The sequence below is a fragment of the Zonotrichia leucophrys genome, chromosome 3 (assembly GCF_028769735.1).
Source record: "Zonotrichia leucophrys gambelii isolate GWCS_2022_RI chromosome 3, RI_Zleu_2.0, whole genome shotgun sequence".
NCBI lineage: Eukaryota > Metazoa > Chordata > Aves > Passeriformes > Passerellidae > Zonotrichia > Zonotrichia leucophrys.
The window spans coordinates 57,106,877-57,130,565 of record NC_088172.1 but is presented as its reverse complement, the minus strand read 5'-3'; the positions used below and the strand labels follow the sequence as shown (position 1 = coordinate 57,130,565).

Below are 23,689 nucleotides of genomic sequence, written 5' to 3'. Positions count from 1 at the left end.
GGTTTTCCAGAAAGCCTTCCCTCCATCTGCAGATCTAGTGGAAAGAGCTTTTCCTCCTAGGCTATCTACTCAGAGTTTTTTCCTTCCGCAGCTTCATCAGTATGAATATATTTCAAGAAGAATCTGTAGTGAAGAAAAGAATCAACATGTGTTTGCATGATTATCAGTGGGTTTTAAATGCATGGTAAAAAATGCCAGGACAGGGGTGGCAGCATATTTCCAAAGCTGCTCATCCCAGTGAAGCTACATTTACACAAATGCATTTGTAAGAAATGCAAAGAGCTTGATTACAGTAAATATGGCCTGATTTTGCAGTCATGAGAAACTAGGTCAGAGGGAGCTTAGTTTATCACTAGGATATTTGTGCATCATTGTTAGGGCTTTCCCACGACTTCCCAGCTGCATCTCCTGTCCATCCCCACGGCAAACTGCACCCACTGCTGTCATGCAAGATGCAAAGAGGGAAAGAAAGCCATAGGGCATCTGTGAGAGGGCAAATAATGTCAGCTTTGGGATCTGCACGTCATTGGAATGCTGATGTGCAGGCAGCATAAAGAAACACAAAGTGTGGATACAACCTGAGCAGAAGTGTACGTACTCAAGTATCATAGATATTTAATCTGAAATACTTAGTGGCCGAGCTATTCAACATGACCAAAGTACCAAGCTTTTTAGTCAGAGATAATAAGTCTGCAACCAGAGTGGCATCAGACAAAATGCAATTCAGTTTATTATTTAACTCTTGCATTGCAAAGAGGAATAAATTTGGGAGAAGTATGCACCTATGCAATCCTAGTGCTCATTATACAGTCTAAATGGGATTATATAAAGAGCTAAATTCACCATTAATTATTAAAGTCAGAAAGATAAAGACTGAAGAATAATGAGGTGTAGATACTCCGCAATATTAATATGTGTAGCCATTGAATACCTAACAAGTTAACAAAGTTAAGAAACATGCATTAATTTTATTTAAAATAGTGCTTCTTTTCCTAGTCAAATATTAATCTGCATTTTAAAAGTGAAAAGGAAAAACAAAGTTATCAGATCTTGTGATATCTGATTTACAAAAGAGGTAGCAAGTACTATTATTCATCTGTATTTATCCTTATATTTCCATTTCATTTATCCTTACAGTATTAAGCTTTCTTTGACAAAAAAATTAAACTAGATATCACTTGATGCATATTTCTTAGCTACTCACTTTTATAATTTCAAAAGACAGAAAAAGACAAAATCATAGCCACAAGTCTTTTCTGAATACCATAAGGGGCAAGGACACCAGAGGCCATGTGGCCACCTACGCCGTCTCATTAAGCTAAGAGAAGAAAGACAGAAGAAACATTTCAAATGTGGCACATCTCTCATCTTTCAAACTGCTGCAATAATTTTTAGATACATAGGTCCCAACAGAGAAAATATCTATGCATGTTCTTAGTTTTAAAGATGGCAGTAATCCCTTTGAATTCATTGAGACCATACAGTTACTTACTATTAGTTATGTATTTAAGGGATAGGTGTCTCTCACATGCTTAGTTCCTTTTTCTACTCAGCTTTTTTTTTTCATGTATTCCCTAGAGGGAATCCTGTGGGATGCAGAGGTTATTCTTTTTATAGGGTTGTTTCATAAAGATGACTACTAGCATGTCCACTGTCCCAAGTAACAGGTTATTATTTTCCACCTACCTGATTTCTACCAACATTTTCAAGCGGATGCAGTGTTCTTAACCTCCCACTCCATTAGCCTAGTCCATCATTAAGCATCTGGTACAATGATCACTCTGTAAACTCAGACAATGGGGTTTTTTTTAAATCCCTTAACTTTGCCTTGGATCAGGTAAATTTTGTTTGTGTGTAAGAACTAAGGGAAGAAATAAACTAACAGAGTCCATCAGATACATTTTGCAACACAAATAAATATCCTGCTGGCAATGCTCTTTCAGTTTATCATTATTATTTTCTTATTATGGTTTATTAAGATGAGATGAGTCTATTCTCTGTTATTTTCTCTTTCCTTTAAAGCCACATAGAATTTTGCTGTTTACTATGGGAAATTTGAATCATCACATTCAGTATGCTGAACTTTTAATTTTCCTGAGCAAGCAAAGGAAACATTACACCACCTCGCTGTTTCCAATTAGTTATGGACTTCTGTTTATTCCTCTACTGCAAGCATTTTTGCTTAGTTAGTAGTACAAAACATTAATCCTAAAAATTTATTCTCTCACTTGCACTAAAAATGAAAAAGTCATTTTCTCCTTGCCCTACAGAACTCAAGCAATCCTTATTCCTCCATTTCCAGAACCTTTTTCCAAGGAATCTGATTAACTGATGAAAACAACCAACAGTTTATGAACCCACAGAACACTACTGCATGTCTTCTACATTTCCCAGTAGGCGAGGCTCTCAAGGCATGATGCTGTGCAAAGTTCAGGCAATATGAACTAATTAATTAATTAATTGTGCCATTCTCTTAGCAATTCAGCTCACTGCTCTTGACAGTGAGTTGGTAGCAGGAAAAATAATCTATTGCATACCTTAAGTATGCATCAAAGAAAAGTTAGTGAAATACTAAAATAATTTCAGGGTTGGGAAAAATGTTCTGAAATAAAATTTAGAAAATTTGATATGTCCACTTCAGAGCAAGGACACAGCAACTGTCCTCAAATAAATATAAAATTTTTCATATTTAATGAAGTAATTGCAATGATAGCCATAAATAAGAGTAATTGTTCTTACTAGTAAGAATGACATTAAAAATAATAGACATCTGGAATGAGACAAATGTGGGGCAAAAAATAAGAAATTTATACTATGATTTTTAAGGTGATGAAAGAAGCCTTCCAGGAGGTTATTAGAAAAAATTCTGCATAACTGCGCCTGCTTATGTTTCTTCTGTCATATTCTCCAACTTTCTTAGGAACTCTGTTCCCTTGTCACTTTTAAAAGGTACTCACTTGCATTCTTGTTTTCTCTGTTGCTCTGATTATGCTGCCCTGAAAATGAGCACTATTTTTTTAACTTTCTCTGTAGGGACTGTGCCCCAGTGCTTGCAATCTTCTCTTCTACACTGAACTCACCCTGAAACCTCCTAAAACTTGATTCTGGTGATGGTGTCATCTCCTGGCTCTGACCCTAGGCAATGGCCTCATCTATGGTCTCTGCATGACTCCATGATCCCTGGGACAGAGACAAAGGCATTCTTTTCATACGCAACTACTGATTTAAGATGATTGCACTAAGAAGTGCCATATAAAGACATGCTTTACACTTTCTAAAAAAGTATTTTATAGTCTTTGAAACTGGTCTCTACATTTGGACTTCTTAATGTTTCTGAATCACTTAGAAATTGGGAGCATTTTTCAAAACATTTTAAATAATATACTGTAAAAACAGACTATGTAAAATCGTTTTAGGTATCTCTTTGGAAATGCAAGCTCTGATACAATGCAGTGGTGTGGGTTAGCTGAAAGAATAGGCAAAATTTCCAAAAGTAATGACTCTGCCACACCAATAATTTATGAGCCAATTTTTAAAACATCAGCTATCAGATGGAAGTGGGAGGAATAATAGAATATAACTTGTGCTTTACAATGGCCTGTTAATGCAGAGAGGCAGAGGCGCCTGTGCTCTAAGGAAGCTGTCAGCAGAGCTGCAGCCTGGAGGTCCCAGTATCGCTCACAGTACTGGCAAGGAGGAGACCCCTGCTCGGGAATGGAGCTGGAGGAGGGAAGCAAAAGGAAAAGGCCGTGGGGGGCTAGAAGAGGAGAATCAAGGATCTTTCTTCACCATTCTTTTTTTACAGCTTTTGTGTGTCTGGACTGATTTGTTGTGGGAGAGCTGCTGGAGACAGTATATTTGGCACAAGACAGGGTAGCTCAAAGCCAAAAGGATGGTGCTATTGCCAGTTTAAACTATGGCTTTTCTTTTCTACTTTTTTTTTTTCTTCCCCCCTCCCTCCTTTTTCTTTGAAGGAAGGAAAAGAAAAAAGGGGAAGAAAGGGATTTGCAATGAAAACCAGAGCAGTGGGTTAACAAGAACCCTGCAGGCTTCAGTAGACTGGAAAGATACACGAGGCACTTCCTCTACCATCTGGCATGCAATTCTGCTGCTGCTGCTGTCGCTCCTAGTACATAACTTTGGAGTGAATAAGCAAACAAGCAAAACTTTTTTTAAGAGACACCAACTATGAAACACCAGCGATTAATCTGTCAGCTTACTCTCTTCACTTTTCTCCCAGTACAGTATTCCTTTCCTCAAGTCTTTTCCAGTTCTCATGTCTACCTGTGGAAATATGCACTGCCTTGTCATGTTTTCAGATGACTCCATTTGCCTTTTTTTGGCATTGCTTCTCAGAATGAATGAGGGACAGAGCTAATGCATTTATATTTCTCTTGTAATCACTTAAGCTTCTTTAACTCGGAGTCAGAGAGAAATGCAGTTGATAGAAATAAAGCAATCCATCTCTGCTGTACTATTTCCTTCAAATATGGCTAGAAGTGTGAATGCAAAGGAGAACTTTTAGGTGATCCAAGCTTGCTGAAGGACTGTTTAAAATGCAGTTACAAATGGCTGGGTACATTGCTGTGTAGGCGTATGCATGATGTTGAGGTCACATCTTCAAGTTGGGTAAATCACCACAGCACAGCTAAAGTCAGAGAAACAGAGAACTTGCAAAATCTGAGCATTCTGTCAATTAGAAATCTCTGACAGTGATGCTACAGGTGATTTTTGGTGCTAGAACTCCTCATATTCAAATATAGATCTCCCAGGCTTTCCTGTGAGCAACTCTTATGTGGCTGCATTCTTATAATGAAAAAGACCCCCAAAAAAAGTCAGTTACAGAAAAATCTTGGATAAATTCAAGATAAGTAATCACTGAATTGGAGTACAACTGTGAAGCATAAGTTTATTAAGAATAAGGTTAATTAATTTACAGACATATCCATAAAAGCTAAGCAACAATTTGAATATATTTTTTTTTTCATTCACAACTGCTGATCCTTAAACTGGCCAGAAATCAGAAAGAAAAACAAAACCAAAAACTCCAGGCTATCTAAAACAGTTGTTTTCATTTGATAGCAATTTTACAAGAGAAAAAGTACATACATTTTGTTTGGTTTATTACACAGCTTCTTGAAATACTGATACTACAATAACAGATGTATTTCAGTTTGTTTTTTGACTGGCCTCCTTTGCACCTGTAGAGCTGTAAGTGAAAACAAATACAACAATTAATCCTGATGCATAAGACAGGTACCTACCCAAGTGATCCAACTACAAATGATACAAAACCTTTCAGAGTTTTAAGGACACAAGAAGGTAGTGTAGATTTTGAAATATCAGTAGATTTTTATTGTTGCTCTCAAGAGGGCAGGTGGCTAAGTTCTGTTGACCACTTAAATATTCAGATATTCATCTAAAAATTAGTCTGGACATCTGTGAATACATTGCCTTCCACAATGTCTGGTATCCTTTATCATAGAATCATTATGGGTCGGAAGGATATCCATGACCATTGAGTCCAACCTTTGGCAGTACATCACCCTGCAGCTAAACCACAGCACTTCAGTTATTTCTTGGTCACTTTTTGCGCTCAGTGAGGCTGGAAATGGCACAAGGATAGCCTTTCTTTCAGAGCGCTCTGGCACTTCTGCTCTTTGCCTCAGTGGGGACCACAGAGGTAAACAAAGAGGGAAAACAACAGCTGAAAAAAGTTACTGCAACTCCTTGTTGCACAAAACTAAAATTAAGTAGTTGGGGTGTAAGGTTTAAACTACTCAGTTGGCAAAGAGTCTTCAAAGTCTTCTGGGCTTCAGCTGCATAGTTTATCCCTCTTTGATAGGAAGAGTGCTTCAAAGAGTAATTGCATGAGACTCACCAATATAAACCACCTAAAATATCACAATGAGCCATATGAAAATAAAACCAATAAAATTTGCCTTTCTAGAAAATTATAATCACAGATTATATGAATGTTGTCAGTGCTTGTGCTACTGTACTGCCCATCATCTATTTCTTTGTTCTTAACTCCTTTGTTCAAGAGTCAGGATATCCTGATACAAAAGACTGGAAAATATCAGCACAACAACAACATTACTAGACTACTTTGGAATTGCTTCATAATTTTCAAGGCAAAGCTACCAAGTGTAGAGGGCCAATACTATGGCACTACAGTCTGCAATCAAAACTTTAGCAAACCATTACAGTTGTCACTTTGAGGTTGGAACATCAATATATTCAAGGCAGAGATCCTGTAACAGGGGAAACGGCATGATGTTAATATGAGGAGGAGAGGCGTGCACTCTGTTTTCTACATGTAAGGGTGTTAAGTTTCAGTCCATTCTCTTGGCTTCTCTTCCTGTGGGAAGGAAGATCCTGCTTGTTTGACGGTTTATTTTTCCATCTGGAGAGAAGGCAGAACATTGAATGCAACCCAGAGAAGACAAACGTATTAACTACGCATGCGAGGAGAAGTTATACTGCCCAGTAAAACCCCATTAAATAAGTCTGCAATTTTACTGAAAGCTAAGTGCTGGTGCAAGAGCTCAGCCTCCACCCCTCCGCTGCGCGCTCCGCAAACTAAGGGACAGACCAGTACCACGATCAGGCTAAAAGGTGTATCTTGTATAAAGGCAACATAAATGTTGTGAAAATCCAAGGCCCCTCCGGGTCTGGGATCCCCGGGAAGGGCCGGGTGCTGCTATAGGGTCTGGCCGAAGGCAGCCCTCAAGTCCGGGGAAGCCCTCGCTGACAGCTGCGCAGCCCCAGCACGCCGCCTCTGCTGCTGCATGAGCCAGAGCACTCCCCCGGGCGGCTTTGCCTTGTTTTTAAAGATTAGCGATGAATAATTGCCTCCTCGTCGTAGTCTGGGAGCGACCGCTGCCACCAGGCACTGTCCTGAAGTGAACCCGTTCAGGTGGGGCTTTAGAGCCGCAGTGATTGCGGGCGCGGGGCAGACCCCAACACCCTTCCCTAGACCCGTCCTTTCAGCAACCCGTTCCTCTGTGACCCCTCAAGCGCCGGCCCCTCCGCTGCCGCTCTGAGTGCCGGCTGGGGCTGGAGTCCGGGAGCGGGGCAGGCGGGGGCAGCGCACTCGCGCTCCGCTCCCGGCCCTCGCAGCGTCCCGTGAATCACCGCCCATCCTCCCGCCGAAGGGCAGCCGAGGTGACGGCGGGGTTTGACTAAAAGGCCAAAACCCCCACCGGCTCCGCAGCCAGCGGGGCGAGGAGGAAGGCGGGGCGGTGGGGGCTCCCCCATGCCATCACGGCAGGGATAAAGTCAAAGTGTTTCCGCCGCGGCGCTTAGCGGGGTGCGAGCTGCGGCTGTGCCGGCGCGGCCCCGCTGCCCCGAGTGCCGCCCGCAGCAGCGGCCCGAGCCCCCGCCCCCGGGTCCCGGCGCCGCGCCGGCATGAGCGGCGGCCCCGCGCCTGCCCGGCATCCGCTTCGCCCCGGCTGCAGGCGCCTGGCGGCGGGCTGAGGCGCGCAGCGGCGGGAGCCGAGCGCGGCCGCCGGAGCCCCGCGCTCCTTCCTTCCGCGGGGCCGGGCGCGCCCCTGGCGAGGGGCGGCGGGCAGCCGGGCGCCCTCGCCCCGCTCTGGATGCCCATCGCGGCTGCTCGGGCCGGGGGGTGGCTGCCGCTCCCCGGCGGGGGGCCCGGGCCAGGATGCCGGTGCTGGAGCGCTTCTTCCCCGCGGCAGAGCCGGGCAGGCGGAGGAGGACGGGGGACGAGGCGATGCCCTTTCCCATGGGCAGCCTGCCCGGTTATCAGCAGGGGACCCTGGCCTGGGACTTGCCCGAGATGATCAAGATGGTAAAGCTCGTTTGGAAATCCAAGGGGGAGCTCCGCGGGGCGAAGCACAGAGGCGTTCTGGAGAGCGAGGATGCCCTGGGCGGTTCGGCAGGTAGGTTTCCCCCGCGCTGCTGCTCGGGGAAGCCGCGGGGCAAACGCGGCTGGGGGCCGGGGGCGGCGGAGAGCCTCGGCCGGAGCCGGACCGTCCCGTCGTGGGGCAGAGCCGCCGGGGCCGCGGAGCTGCCGCACCGAGCGCGGCCGGGCTGAGGAGCAGTCCGTGCTCGGGGCAGCTCCGTGCCGCCGCCGGGACTCGCGCACCGGAGTTTGTGCCGCGCTGGAGCCACGTCAGTTTGCCGATGGCGCTCCCCCGGTCCGGTCTGTTGCGTGGCTTTCGTACGCGGGGTGATAGAAGCTCGGCTGAAACCCAGAGCGAGTAGCTCCGCTGCTCCGAGGCTGCCCTCCGCCGCGGCGGCAGCGGAGAGCTCTCCCGGCCCCGCGGTCGGAGCTCCGCAGCCGCGGCCCCACGGTCAGGGTGACGGAGAAGCGGCGCCCCGGGGCCGCCGGGCAGCCCGGCGCTGCCGCAGCTTCCCCGGCTGTGTTGGCCGTGCCCTCCCGAGCGCATGGCCTCTAGTCTCCCACCGCCGAGCCTCTTCCCGATCTTTGCGTGCGCCGGGCTCCCTTCACAGGACCTGCCCGCGCTTCCCTTGTACAAAGCTAAACGACTCCCTTCAGCTTGGATTTTGACAGCCACCACTATTAAATCTTGAGAAACGCTGCCCTATCCCACTACTTTCTCTTTAAACGTGGTATATTACTGGGTAAAGAGCACGTGCCTTTTCCTTAACTGTGTAAATCTTGTCTGTCAGTTTTTTTCTGATCTCACTAACATATGGCATGTCATCACGTGCTTTACTGAAGTCCAGGTTAGACCTGCAGCATTTTCACTAGGTAGAGATGAGTTGACAGGTTAGCAGGGTACTTCTGATCAGTTGATTCTGCATCTTAACCTGTGCTCCGCACTGCTTACGGTTCAAAACCTCTTGCCTTCTGTTAAAATCAGGGTCACAGGCCTATTGTTATCTCAGTACCAGTTGGTAATTTTTTATCCTCCTCTAATTGCACTGCTGTGATTTAACAGATTTTATGAAACTGTGTGGCTTGTTTCTTCAGAACTCTAGATTATCTCATCTCTGTGGCTGGGTCACTAAATTCTCCTGATGCATTCAGTTCTTCGACCATTATGCCTTCACCTTCCTTTGGTGTACCTGTTATTGAGACATATAATTGGCAGTACTTTATTTAATCAGAATAATTTAATTTCTTAGGTAGAATCACCTCTTTGTAGGTATTTTGAAGTGCTTCTTTTGTGTACGTACGTATATATTCTCCGTAATTGTATATATTAACTTGAATATTAAATAGGTATCAGTCTATCACTTTTGAATGCCTGCTACGGTTGGCTGGTTGGTCGTTGTATGTCTATTATTTAAAATATGTGTAGTTTAATGAAAGAATGCTTGGTCCACTTCCATTTTGAAAAAGGGAAGATAGGTCTTGGGCTCTGAGGAAGATGTACAATCTGTCACCCCACTTTTGGGGGATCACTCCAGTTTAAAAGAATAATAAGTAAAAGTGAGTAGATAATGAAAGAGGAGGTCATATTGCTCTTTAAAGAGTTGGAGCAAATCAGCTGGGAATGGACAGTAGCCAGCCAGGGAGATCGAGGCTTGTGTGGTGAATGCTGAGTGTTCAGAGATGGACCCTAATTAAGCAACTCAAGAAATGCTGCGTTGCTTACACTGTATGTATGAGTAATGGTGGTTTTTCAGTGTGCTTGTGTTGTATCTGGTGAAATTACTTTCATTAGGTAACAAATGAGATTCACCTTCAGATTCCTGGAGGCAACTAAAAATGAGCGTGAATGTAGAGAGACAGATTAGTCCACTAGCAGGATGTGAGTAACTTGCATTTACTCAAATGGCCATTACTCGTATCCTGTGGAGGGGACAGTCCTCTTCGTGGTGCCAGATCTACTTCATAAGCTCAGCTGACTTGCAGCAGTACAAATCCGGGCAGAAGATGACTCTTAACTCTCAACACTTTAAATGCGAATCATCAGACGGTTTGAGGGAGCCAGACCTGGGTTGCTGGTTTTTCCTCCTCAGCAACAGTCATCCTAGTAGTTTTCCCTCTTGTGGTTTCATTTTAGTCACTTGAAGTACATTGGAGTATGTGGGAAAACCAGTAAATGCTGAAATCTAGTATACTTAAATAAGTGCAGAGTCAAAGAATGCAGAAATGGGGAGAAGAGATAATCATTTGGAAGGCTCAGTAGTTTGAGGTACTCAGCTTCATGTTTCTGTGATGTTTTTTACATGTTTGATTCCTGGAAAAAAAAACAGAACAAAACTTCATAACTCGAATCTTATAAAAAAGGTAGTACTTAGTCAGGAATCAGATTTTCTTCAGGTGGAGTTAAAGCAAATAACTTCTGCTTGAGGTACTGCTAGCTAGGCAAATAAAGGTTGATTGTTCAGTAGTAGAATTCACAGCACTTTCCACATCAAGGGCTTTTTCATTTGAATTTGTAAGTATTCATGTGATAACTCATGTTCTGTTATCACATCCTCATGAAACTACTTTGCTTACAGTAGAAGAGGAAATAGATATGAATTCTGGAAGGAAACAGTCAGGATTTCTGGCTTGCTTGATCATGTTAATACAGATTTAGCTAAGCAAATTTCTTTACCTTGTCCAAGTGATTGGACTGGGCTTTGGACTGGGTGGCTAGAAAAGTCACAACCCTCTTAACCACAGGCAGTGTGAAGGAGGGAGAGCTATATCTGCCCATGATGTCAGTTTTGTGGATGGCAACGTCTTGGGGACCCATTTAGCCGTAATTTATACCACATTCCCCATTCCTGAGGTAGGAGTAGAAAGCAAAACGATCTATGTGTCTTGGGCTCTCATATGTAAGAGCTATATCTGGGTGGGTCTTTCACCTTGTCCAGTACTGAGAATAAGCTACTTAATCTCCCTGCAAAAAAAAGGGTTTGCAATACATCAGTGCAGCATGTAGTTGGGATGAATGAAGAACTCGGATTTCAGTGACTGCCTGCCTGGGGTTCCTAATGATGATTTATTTTCACTTCCAAAGCAGTGAAACTCACATCTTGAGTCTTCTCTTGTTGCACTGCTTTTTAATGTTAGTATCAATTAAGACTACAGACCTTTCTGCTGCTCCTGGCCTGCTGTTGCTTAGTAACTCTTCCCCCCCCATTTCAATTCCTGACCAAATCAGCACAAAACTGAGATTTGTTGAAGACTCTCTCCGACCGTGACAGGAGCCATTTCTGTGGGAAATGGGTATAATTCGATGTCATTCCATACTGTGTTTCAAATAGATTATTTGCAAGCCAATGCCTTTTACTTGAATGAAATAACAGCATGTGTTGATATTATAACAACTGAATTATTCAAATAATTCTGATCTGCAACTGTGTTGATCTCTAGGAGGGAACTGTGTTCTGTTTATGACCCCAACTTTCTTATCACCCTCTCCTAAAGTTCAGCAGTAGCTTTGCATATCAAACCAACCTGATCAGGGAACAGGTACAGGTTTGCCTCCAAGTCTTCGTTAGGAGCATTAGCAACCTCTTAAGCTTACAGTGATCATCCCAGATAACTCCAGAGAGACTTTCTGTACCGAGTCTTGCACATGTGCAAACATGCATGACTTTGAGAGAAGGTGCTACTAAGAATTATTAAGGTCTGTTGAGACACCGTGGGTTTTTTGAAATAACTCTGAATGTTTTTTTCCACTCAACTCTTTCTGTTGGTGGATGTTTTCTCAGAAATGTAGGTTCTGATTCATGTGTGTATCCTGCTTGTTGTTAACTGGTGAGTCCCTTTGCCATGAGTAGGAAAAACAAGCAAGTACCACTCCTATTACGAGTTGGGAAAATCTCCACCAGTTACTAGTTTGTCTCTTTACTTCTCTTTAGTCCACTTTAGTGTCCTTTGCAGTTCAGTAGTCTGTTCAAACTTCCTGCTTGTTCTTCCAAACATTAGAGCTGAGCAATCTTGTGATATACCTGTTGAAGAGCTCAGAGTCAAATCATGTGTGTTTCCTCAGTGGTTGCTTGAAGGTCTTCCTTAAAGTTATTCACAAGACTCCCAAAGACTTAATTCATCCATAGTATCCCAGGAATCATGCCTTCTACTTAATTTTTCTTTTGTATTTAACAATTTTTATCATGCTGTGTAATAGCTTTGCTGTTCATGTTAAAATAAACTTCCCCTTCCTATCATTGCTTATAGAATCACAATCTGATTTGGGTTGGAAGAGTCCTTTAAAGACCATCTAGTTTCAACCCCCCAGCCATGGGCAAGGACACCTTCCTCTAGACCAGGTTGCTCAAAGTTCCATCCCACCCAAGCCTTGAAGACTTCCAGGAATTGGCATCCACAGCTCTTCTGAACAACCTGTTTGGGTGCATGTTTAGTTGTGACACCTTGAAACTCATGCTTGCGTTTGTAGTTCCACCGCAGTAACTAATAATCATCAAATCTTAAAATTTAAATCTGTGAATTACTGAGAACCAAATGGGGGTGTGGCTAACAGCTTAAAAGCTCATCATTTTGAGTATTTGGTGCTGAGCATGTAGGTGCCACAAATGTAGATCCTAGTAATAAATAAAATGTGGGAGGTATCAAATGGCATTGTCTTAGCATCTGACCAGTCTCCTGTGTTATTGTTTAGATTGAAATCAGCTTTGTTTATGTCCTGCTGACAGATGCGCAGCAGGTAGGAGGGCAGATTACTATATATTTCTGAGGTTAGGTTTTCTTTTCTTCTTTTTTCCCCCCAAGTTCTATGTTGAGACTTGTTCAATCCATTGCACTTAGAAGGACAAAGAATATGAATTTGATATGATCAAGTCTACCTATGGCAAGTTTGATTGCTCGCTGACTGTTGTGTTGAAAGTCTTGGGCCTGGGAACAAGAAATATGCTATTCTGTATTTCGTGAAGAGCTGGTTAAATCAGTGGAACTGTGTGTGATGGTCTCATTAAGAATGGTGAAATTAAACAGTGTACAGTACCACTTCTGTAGTGTGTGTATGTAGGCCAAGAGAAAGAATTCAGACCACATTTATGGGTAATGCTGTTCAAACACAACTCTTCAGTTCACTGGCTGAACATAACTTATTAATACATAAGATTTGGGGCTATTTTAAAAAAATACTATACTAATTAGAGAAATGGCTTCAAAGATTAAAAGAAATAATTTTGAGCCATTAAATCATGGTCACCATTCAAATTCTGGTCCTTGTTTGATACCTACCTCTTTACTTTGAAGTACTTTTAAAATAGTGTAGAATGAGAAGCTGAACTGATAGTAGAAGTCTTTCATTTTGAACTTGTCAAAATGAGCTTATGTGAGTGTCAATTGAAGTTGTGTTTATTTTGGGAGTGAAAATTTTCTACTTAGCTACTGTGCTTAACCACTCTCTTCTGCTTCAGTCTTATATAAATTTTCTGGTGTGGATTTGTTGGGATTTTGGGATATTCAGAGTTAAGTTGGAAGTGACCTCTAAGATGACGAAGTTCAACCACTGCCATGTCCACCAAAATAGGAGCTGGATGAGGGGTAAACCATAGAGAAGGAATAATGTGAAAATCTCACTAAATTTTAAATGATCTTTCAGTTCAGCCTGGCTGGCACATTTTTTGTTTGCATTATTGTGAATGTTGGAAATCAAAATTTATTTGCAGAAATATTTGGAGAAGCTCTGAGCAGCTGTTCAGCTATGTACAGCCACAAAAGAGTGAAAAAGATTACAATATTATAGAGCTAAGACTTCAGGATAAAGTTAGGAGATAAAGGAGAATTGCCTAGGTTGGATGTTGGCCAGCATGAAGAAGGGAATGGGCTGGTGTGCTGGAAAATTGACTGAGGTTTATTGGTCTGTCAGCTCAGAGACAAATGAGCAGTCTGCTGAAAACTGTAAATACAAATAGAGCAAATTCCAGTGAGCTGTGTAATGGTGGCCAGATCTGTTGCTTTCAGTGAAGCTGTTCTAAATATTAGGAGCCAAAGATGTGGCTTTATATATAAAAATATTGTTTCTAAAGGAAGAGCTAAAAAAGCTACTACACTGTATTCAAACAGAGCTTGGGGGGGTGTTGAATGCTTGTTTACTTCATTATAGTTAAAGCTGATAGTTTTATCTTTGGTAAATTGTCTCTAAAGTTCTCTGTACTCTGTGAAGAATTAAACTGATAAGCACAATAGAAAGCAGTAGTGGTATTAGCCATGCCTGCCTAGTGGTGGTGTTTTTCTGTATCGCTTAGATGTTGTGAGAGAAGTGTTTAAAATGCATTGTGGGAGGCTCAATACTTCCAGCTTCCTGTGGGAGGCATTCCAACTTCCAAAGGAGGAAGCGCATTGTATGCAGCGTGTTTGCTGTTTCAGCGCTTCTTCATAACAAACTTTGTTTGTGATCTGTCATACTTGAAAGAGTTGGCTTGGAGACGTGCATCCCAGACAGCTTTCTGTAGTCCTGATTTAGGAAGTGTGAGTTTGGCTTTCCATCCAGGCAACAAAAAGGGTGTCCATGTCACCATTTTCTCCACTGTGACCTATTCACACCCCCTCCTCAGAGCTCTGTTTTCAGAATATGCAAAACCATGTTACTTAAGATAACAGCTCACATGCGTCCCAACCACTCCCACAATGGGGACATTCTTACAAATGGGCAAACTTGTCTGAATTGGAGTTGTCCTGCAGGAACTCCCTGGTGTCACCTTCTTTGAAAAAAGTCAATTGACCTCAGGCTGATTCTTCACAGCAAGTATGCATCTGGTTCTCACCATAATTCTATTAAACTTCCTAGTTCTCTTGTCTTCCTTTTGTCTGGACTAAAAAGTGAAACACTCTTGAGATATCCAGGTTAAAATATGCTTTGACATTTGTTAATAACTTTTTGTAAGTCATCCTAACTTTTTTTCAAAAAGAGCAATCAGCCTATGGGATAAATTACATTAGGTTAAGTACTTAACTGACCCATGGTGTAGACTTGCAAGACAAAAATGTCTTCGCTCTTCATTTTTTTCCTCAGCTTGCAACATGTAATTTCTTCTGTCACTGTTATGGCTAACAAACAAACAAACTCTGCATGAGAGAAGCAGTAAATCCTTCATGCTCGCCTCGTGGATAAAGCATTCTTTTGGCTCCTCTGTGGACTGCCAGCTGTGGTTTTCCCTGAAAAAGTGGAATGTAGTATGGTCTAAGGTGTGTACAAAGAGAGAAGTCCAACACAACGAGGATTTAGTCGGCTCAAGAGTATTGCTGTCAGTAATACTGTCACTCTTATTACAGTAGCAATAGAGATGCAAACCCCTTCCATTACTCTTTGAACAAAATATTCTGAAGGTCCTTCAAATTTCAAGATCCTTCAGGTATCCTTCAAATTTCCCTCAGAAAATAAAACTTTGCTGTTGACTTTTGCTAGTTTATTTATAATCTCTGGGAATGCAATACTTTGGTAGTGCTCTTCAGTCCCAGGAACTGAGAACCTGTTTGAAATTGCAGAGAAGCCAGGGACAGGCTTTCCATGGACGTGGATGGGCTTTGTTCTAAACCAGGATGTTCAGTGTTACTTTTAGGTGGAAGGTGTACTCTTGAGTGTCTCTTTATACACACAAGACCATTTGGAGAAGCTGCTGTAAACTTCCCCAGCTCTGATCCTTTCTGAAGGGGAAGTATGCAAAACTCTGCTTCCTGTGGGAACATATGAAACTCTTTCATCTGTAGCCAGCTCTGGGTTGTGTGGAGGTAATGCCCTTCAAATATTGCTATCTCAGTGTTCTCCTGATATCCCTGACCTAAGGTAAGGACAAAGTATTAACTCAAAGGCCTACTTAAAAGATGCTCTGTGCAGGTGCAGTTGGAAATGAAGGGTTATCCTGGAGGGTTTTCGGAGCGCACTGTGCTGTGGCAGGCATTGCTTCTTTCCTGCTGCTTAAGCACTGCCTTGAGATGGAATGCTTTGTTTTCAGCTGCTGGAATTACAGATCAGACAGAAGAATACTTCGAAACTAAGTACTACACAGTAGTGTTTGAACACTGCTTTTGAAACTTAAATCATAAAGTAGGTTCATCAAGTAGAAGGAATTTGTTTTAAGCTTGCTGAAACAATGTTCCACAAGAGTCAAAAACTGGTGTCTACAAAGATGTGCCAGGCAAACATTCAATTAAAAATCATACAGAATAATTGGAAAATGCAGGTGCAGAACACTTCTTAAGCCATCAAAATTTTGACAGGTGCTGAAAAAACCTTAATATTCAGTCCATTATCCTGTTTTTAATATCTGTTGGCTAAGTTCTTCCTTGTCCAATAAGAAGTGCTTCTGTGAGCTAGCTTTCCATTAGTTAAGGTTATCAGCAGCGAGTCCTCAGGGATTTATCTCTGCACGTTATCTGGGTTATCAGGAGACTGTGTTCACTGCAACACCCAGGTGCTTATCCAAATAGCTGTGTTCCAAACTTCACTTATCCAAACATCTTGCAAACACTTCATATGTGCAAAACTTAAATTGGAAATCTTGTAATTACAGGCTTTCATGGAAGATTTCTTATTTCCCGCTTCCAGCCTGGGTGGATATACTGCAGGAACATCTGCCTTCAGAGTAATTGGGCAATTGCATTTCTAATTCCAAGTGGAACTGAGAGAATGAAGGGGTGAGAGAGACTGGGCTTCTGTGAAATGGCAGAAAAAATGACGTGATCCAGCTTGGGGTCTGCATGCAGGTTTGTCTCATTAAAAGAAGTGGGGAGAAGAAAAGAATTCTGCACTCCCTGCTTGCAGATTGTTTTAGTGATACAGATTATGTTCGGGCACACTAACAGCAAGAAGCAGAAAACCACATGCAAGAGATTCTGAACTTTATAGGTGCTTCACAGCTATTGCACTTGCTTTCTGTTCTTCCTGGAAGCACTAGTGAACATGCATTTCATGTTCTCATTTGGGAACTAAAGCTAGCTGAATAAATTAGTACTGGGAATATCTCAGAACTGAACTCAGTTCTGTGTGTGTACATCTGTGTGTTGCTTTCCATGACCACTGGAAAGGAGACTAAGGAAAGAAGAATTTACTGCACAGCTGAGAGCTACCACCCAAAAATGGCAGAGATGCAAGGCTTTTAGGTGAGACACTGTCAGCATACACTTCAAAGCAAGGTCAGTTTGAACATCCTGCTTAGAGTCAGCAAACTGAGAGCTCTCAAGGAAGCTGAGCAGCGAGCAGCAGAGCACACTTGGAGGAGACAAGCAATGGGCAGGAGTTGGAGGGAGAGATGGTAATTACCTCAGTGCTGTTTAGTTCACTAACATGTCCCACGTTTAATCCCAAACTCCGTCCTTGTCAGTCATGAATGAGGCAGCAGTCGCTGCTTTGTATGAGTGCTGGCACAGCTTTTTCCCCATTTTCTTTCTGTCAAGTTGTCCTGCCCTCTCATTGGAAACCATAATTGCTGATGTGGATAGGGGCATGGTGACACAGATGAGATGGGCTTGGTGCGGTCCTGCATTGACTCTTAGAGACTTTTTTTTTTAAGGAGCATGTTGTGAAGTATGGTTTATCTGTTTCCCTAGCTTCATGCATCTCAGCCAAAGTGATGAAAATATCAAGGAATAGCAACTCAGGTTACAGCAGCATGGGGGCTCATGCTGAAGATGTGATGCAGGCAAGAGCATAAAGGAGCTGCTACAGGACTACAGTAGTTCAGCTTAATGAGTAATCAGAAGGTTTCAGTCTGATATTTTCTCTTTTTTCCTGAGTACTAGTTAACTTACCCATTGTAGAAGTGAAAGGGAGAGTAGGACTTGTGAGGCGAGTGCAGATAACATACTGCAGGCAAGGTGAAGTGCAATAAGTAATATGTCAATTAAGATGCAGTTTAAGTAACTTAAGGTGTAATAAGTAGCTTGACACAGAAGTGTGCTTGAAGACCCTATTTTGCTGGGGGAGAATTAATAAGACTCAGAAGTATGGGATTTTCCTGTCAGAACTGGACTGGAATCTGTTCACTGAGTGATTGGTGTGGCTTACCTGCTATAAATGTATGATCCTTGACAAGATTTCAGTGATCAGATCTTCACTAATAACTAGGCCTGAAGTTCTGCTTCAAGACAGAAGCCTAACTTAAGTGTCAAGGAAGCTACCTGATTTGTGCTAAACAAATGCTTAACCTACGTACAGAATAGTATTCTAGTTTTTTGGAGTTAAAAGATGCAATCTGTAAAATGGGATCATCTACCGAAATCACATAGCTGTTAAATCATAATTACATTAAAGAGATGGAATTCAGAATAAAGTTATAACCCTTAACCAGGCAGACTCAGCAAACCTATTTAATTTCCCTGTGGAATAGTAATAGAATAGATCTTCCCTTCCCCCGTTTCCAGCCATGCACATCATTAAGTACCTGCTAAGTAGCTGGCAAAACAGAGTAAAAGTTAAACTAACTTTGCTAATAGTGAGCTGGAATTCTCATAATGAAAATGCAAGGTACCTTATTTAAATATTGGCCCCTTGACAAAATCTGCACCACAAGCCTCACAAGACTGTCACTAATCTTTCTGTAGGTGCCCTGTAGCCAAAAATGTGCTGATGTCTGGCTTTGCACAGACTGGAGACCTGGGAGATTATATGTTTTGAATAGGATCAAATGACTAGAAGGGGAAAGCACTCTATACTTAGCTGCCTTGTCATACAGACAGAAAAACGTTTTGCATGTGACCTTGTTAACAAGCATGAGTTAAGAGCAACACTATGAATTAGAGGCAGAACTACTGAAGCTTAGATCATCATTGAGGATCTGTGTTTTTCTGGTCATCTGCTTAATTTTTTTTTCCCCTGTTCTCCTATTTAGACTTCAGTTTTTATGCTGACTCTAGGTCACGTGGAGAGATGAGGGAGAAAAATCGCCAAGCCAGTTCTCCTCCATTTTAGAAAAGCAGAGGAACAGTTCAATACAGGATTTTTTTTTCACCATCACTGTCAAGTCCTTGATTTCTCCTAATAGTCATTTGTTCTGCCTTCATACTGCAAAGTCTGTCCTAGTGTGCTCCTCAGCTGCCATGCCTTTGAGCATCTTACCAAATTATTATGACCAGACTGACTACCTCACTGCAAATTAATTCTCTTCTGTTGCAATCGCATCTCTGTCTTCAACTTAACTGGTTCCCACACCTGCAGTAGTAATTGCCTCTTCTCTATTTTAGATAGTCTTTGAAACCTTCCCCTCCTGTAACCTCCACCTCTGTACACAGTACATTTTCAGTCATGGTTCTTTCAACAGAAAATTGGCATCCCCTGTCCCTCGCACTCCCTCTTCCTCCTTGTTACATGGGCAGAATTTTATTTACTGCTCCTTTTCTGTAATGAAGGATAGCACATGGTAGATAAGGCTGTGTCCTCTTGGAGTCTGCAGACAGTTGATGTCCCCTACAAATACAGCTTGCTATGGCACTGTAAGAATGGGTTGTGAAATGCCTCATAAATATCTGTTCCCTGGCTCAAGTCAATAGAACTCCTCTTTTTCCCCAGACAACACCCTACACCTTATTTTAATTAGGGTAGATGAAGCTGCTGAGACGACTGTCACAGTGCAAAGGCAGCCATGCTACTAGCCAGCAACTGTTTAAATTATGTCTCTCAGCCAGGACGTATCCCGCAGGAGCTTCTCTTTTACCTTTGTCCAGAAGGAGAGAGTAGATACTGAAACTTAGTTTTCTATGAAAACCTCATTGTGCACTGGGTCATGAGCATTGCAATAACCAAAACCCTATGGCTTGTAGGAGTCAGCAGCTTTCCCAAGTGAACTGGTAAGATGCTGCCAGTAGAAACTTGTTTGGCTTTAGTATTGTTGCTCAAAATTCTGCTCCTGTTCCCAAACTCATCTCTTTATCAAGAGAAGAGCCTTCTGAGTGAGCACAAACAGGGCATACAGCAGCAAAACTTTGTATCTGTCCCAAATTTTTCTTATAGTTAAGAGTCTGATAAAGTAACCCAGAACCATCAGAGCCTCACACAGGGGCAGAAGTGGAAGGAGAAGTGATTAAATAAAATACAGCAGCATGATAGTAAAGAGAGAAAAGCATGTAAAAATATGAATGCGAGACAGATGACTTGGGTGGGGAGCACAATTAATCCATGGGGTATCAGAGCAGTTGGATGACTGTTTTAAAATCCCTTTAAAGAGGGAAACCAGTAATTGAACTGTATTGGACAAGGTCAGAGCAAAAGTAAACTGCACTGAAATGAGGAAAGACCAACTTCTTAGACATCCCTTATGTAGCGCTACATTGCATTACAAATCATAAAATGGTTTGGGTTGGAAGGGACCTCAGAGATCATAGTTACAACCACGCCACCAGGGCAGGGACACCTTCCACTAGACCAGGTTTCTCAAAGCCCCATCCAACCTGACCTTGAACATTTCCAGGAATGGGGAAATGCTTCTCTGAGCAACCAGTTCCAGTGTCTCACCACCCTCATAGTTAAGAATTTCATTTTTACATCTAATCTAAACCTACCCTCTTTCAGTTTGAAACCATTTCCCCTTGTTCTGTCACTTCATGCCCTTGTAAAAAATCCCTTTCCAGGTCTCCTGTAGGCCCCCTTTAGGTACCAGAAGGTGCTGTAAGGTCTCCCTGCAGCCTTTGTGTCTCCAAGACCCCCCCCAGCTCTCTCATCCTGTGTTCATAGGAGAGGTGCTTTAGCCCTGTGAACATCTCCATGTCCTTCCTCTGGAATGGCTTCAACAGATCTATGTGCTTCTTATGTTGTGTGCCCCAGAGCTGGATGCAGCCCTTCAGATGAGGAAGCACCTCCCTTGCCCTGCTGGCCAGGCTGCTTTTGATGGTTGACCACTCTGGCTGTGAGCTTACACAGCTCATTCATGTCAACTTTCTCAACCACCAGCAGGTCAAATCCTTCTCACAAGGGCTGCTCTCAATCCTTTCTCCACTCAGCCTGTACTTGTGCTTGGGACTGCCCCTATCCAGGTGCAGGACCTTGCCCTTGGCCTTGTTGAACTTCAGGAGGTTTGCACAGGCCCACCTCTCATGCCTGTTAGGGTCCCTCTGGATGGCATCCCCTCCTTCCAGCATACAGAACACACCATAGGGCTTGGTGTTGTTGGCAAACTTACTGCTGGTAGATTCAATGCCACTGTCCACGTTGCCGACAAAAGTGTGGGATAGTGCTGGTTGCTAAGCCAGCCCCTGAGGAATGTCACTTGCCACTTGGACATTGAGCTATTGACTGCAGCTCTTGAGTGCGACCATCCTTTCAGTTCTTTCTCCACTGCATAGTCTGTCTGTCAAATCCATGTCTCTCCAGTTTGGAGACAGGGGTATTGTGTGTGACAGCATCATCTGCTTTGCACAAGTCCAGGTAGATGATGTCTACGTTAATTCCACTGTAGAAGGATCTGCTCCATGATTTTGCTGGTCACACAAGTGGAACTGACCAGCCTGAACCTGACCAACCTACTGACATATAGTTTCCAATATCTTCCTTGTATCCCTTTTATAAAAATGGGGATTTTGCTTCCCCTTTTCCAGTTGGTGGGGACTTTACTGAGTGCCACAGCTACTCAAATATGATGGAGTGGGGCTTAACTGCTTCATTTGTCAGTTCCCAAAATATCTAAGTAGCCTGTGAATGCTATATAAATCAAAAACTAGTTTGAAAGTAAAGATGTGTATCACCTCCGCTTCAGGCTGTCATCCTTGAGGATGAAATAAGAAAATTCTTTCTTTAAAGCTTGGTAAGTGTGCTAATGGAAGGTGGCCTGTGAACAGGAGGCACCAATTCACAAAGTAGGTGGCATTCAGTTCCCTGTGGGGACAGGACTGCTCACTCTTTGAAGGGGAAAGGAAGATGAAACAATTAAAACTGTTTTCTCTGTTACTTCTCTCCCATTGTTATCAAATGTAAAATCAGCAAACAGATTTTACAGTGGAACCATGGGAAGAGCTGGGCAAATACTTATTTTTTCCGTCTCTGTTTACAAGATGTTTCTACAAATAAAGAAACATGGGGGAAATAATAAAAAAAGCCCAAACCCAAAAGGAGCTGCCTGTCAGCTCCTATTGCCTCGAGTAGTGTATCTTCCTTCTTGCTTTGGGTGAAAAACCACCTGAATGCTGGACCAGCTGAGAGAGGCAGTAAGCCAAGCTGGTGGAGCCACACTGTGGTTTTCCCCAGTCACCAGTGGCCGGCTCTGAAAGTGCAGCCTGAAGACTGTTACCAAAGGAGATGGCCTTCAAAGAGCTCAAAGTCTCCGCTGCTTGAAAAGGAGGGTGGGAGGAGGATGGGTGACCACGGTGTTAGCTTTTCTGTATGAGTCTGCTATAAGATGCAGAGTGGAGGAAGGAACTGACTTTCTTCTATTTCCTTTTTAGCTACTGAAGGCATGAACCAAGTTACAGGAAAGCTTCCAGCCTTTTTTTGGGTTTTTTTTGGTGAGGGGCAGATGTGGAGAACAAAGACTTGGTGTGTAACTTAATGCTTTCTGAGGGCAGTCAGCTAGCATTTAGAGCTCTTCGATGTCACGGTGCAACAGATCAGAAATGAGCTTGGGGTGTCGGCTGACAAAATACACATGGAAACCACGTTAGGAAGTGTGAATTATGCATGAGGCACTCAGAAGCTGCTCAGGGCTGTGCTGAGTGTCACAGGTGATCTGTGCATAGGATCACTGGTGGTCTGGTGGTGCATTCTTGCTGTGTGCACTGGGTTGTGTTTCCTGGGCTGCAGGGGAGTGTGGGGATAGGGAGCAGAGCTGATCTCTGGCTCAGGCAGCTCAGCACATCGAGAGTATGGGTGCACAGAGCTAAGCAGGGCCACAGGTGGGGAATCCAAAGGAACTGATCTTCTTCCATGCAGATGTAGCAGAGTTAAGCAACTCCAGGCAGGAGAGGTTTTGAGCTGCTGTGGCACCTTTCCAGGAGTTAATAAGAACCTGAAATAGAGCCCAAGCCCTAAACGCACTTTATTTAGGCTCAGAGTGGCAGTTTTTCTTAATGCTGTAATTAAATAGGTAAAAGCATATAAATTTTTCATTAAGTTTCTAGCTTTGAAACTGCATAGACTTAGAGAGTTTTCATGTTATTTGTCAGGTAAGGTGAGAACCAATCCCTTCTGGATCTGCTTTGCTATCTGTGCTGATCTCTGGCAGAGAGACTTATGTTTGCTAGTGAGGTGAAAACTGTTTGTATCATAGGTTCCTATAGAGTTGACCTTTAAAAGCAGCCCACAGCATGTGGGTATAGAGGGATGATAACTCTGGAAACCACCCACAAGTTCATTAGTCAGGTTATTTAACATATTTAATATATCCTGCACTGAGGGAGGCTAGGGGTGTTTGCGTGCTCCTCTAACCTAACAGAGGTAGGGGGATGATTCCTCCAGCTGCAGGGCAGTTCCTTTGATAAACCAATGCCCACTTTGAGTGCCATCACATAGCCTGCCTTGAAGGCTGGTGACTGCCTGGAAGACTTCATGTTGTTGTTGAAAGTAATGGCCTGTTAGCAAGACCAGCTACCATAGTGGCTGTTCTAACAGAACAGATTGGGCCCCATGTTTTGTGACCGACTCAGCTCTTCCCAATTTGCCAGTGAACCAAAAGGGAAAGATTTTGGCTGGCTGACCCCATTTTGTCAGCTTGAGGCTCAGTAAAACATAGAGTAAAGCCAAGGTTGTAAGAATCACTCAGCTGAAGCTCAGATCTTTCCTCTGAAGCTTTTAATTTACTGGTTTATGGCTTTCATATTTTTAAGTATGTATTTTCCTTTTGTGGATTTTAAAACAAGGAAGAGTTAAAT

The 23,689-nt window shown here is 43.0% G+C and overlaps 1 protein-coding gene across 3 annotated transcripts in view; it reads left to right on the top strand.

Annotated features, from left to right (window-relative positions):
* Positions 1-23,689, top strand: part of PDE7B (phosphodiesterase 7B) — a 162,803-nt gene that overhangs the window by 78,762 nt on the left and 60,352 nt on the right. Inside the window, exon 1 of one of the 3 annotated variants that reach the window (XM_064708384.1) lies at positions 7,512-7,901. The exons of the other annotated variants lie outside the window; for them this stretch is intronic. Coding sequence (XP_064564454.1) covers positions 7,664-7,901 — 238 coding nt within the window. The 5' untranslated portion in view covers positions 7,512-7,663. Of the gene's footprint in view, positions 1-7,511; positions 7,902-23,689 lie in introns of those variants that run through there. 3 annotated transcript variants of the gene reach the window in all.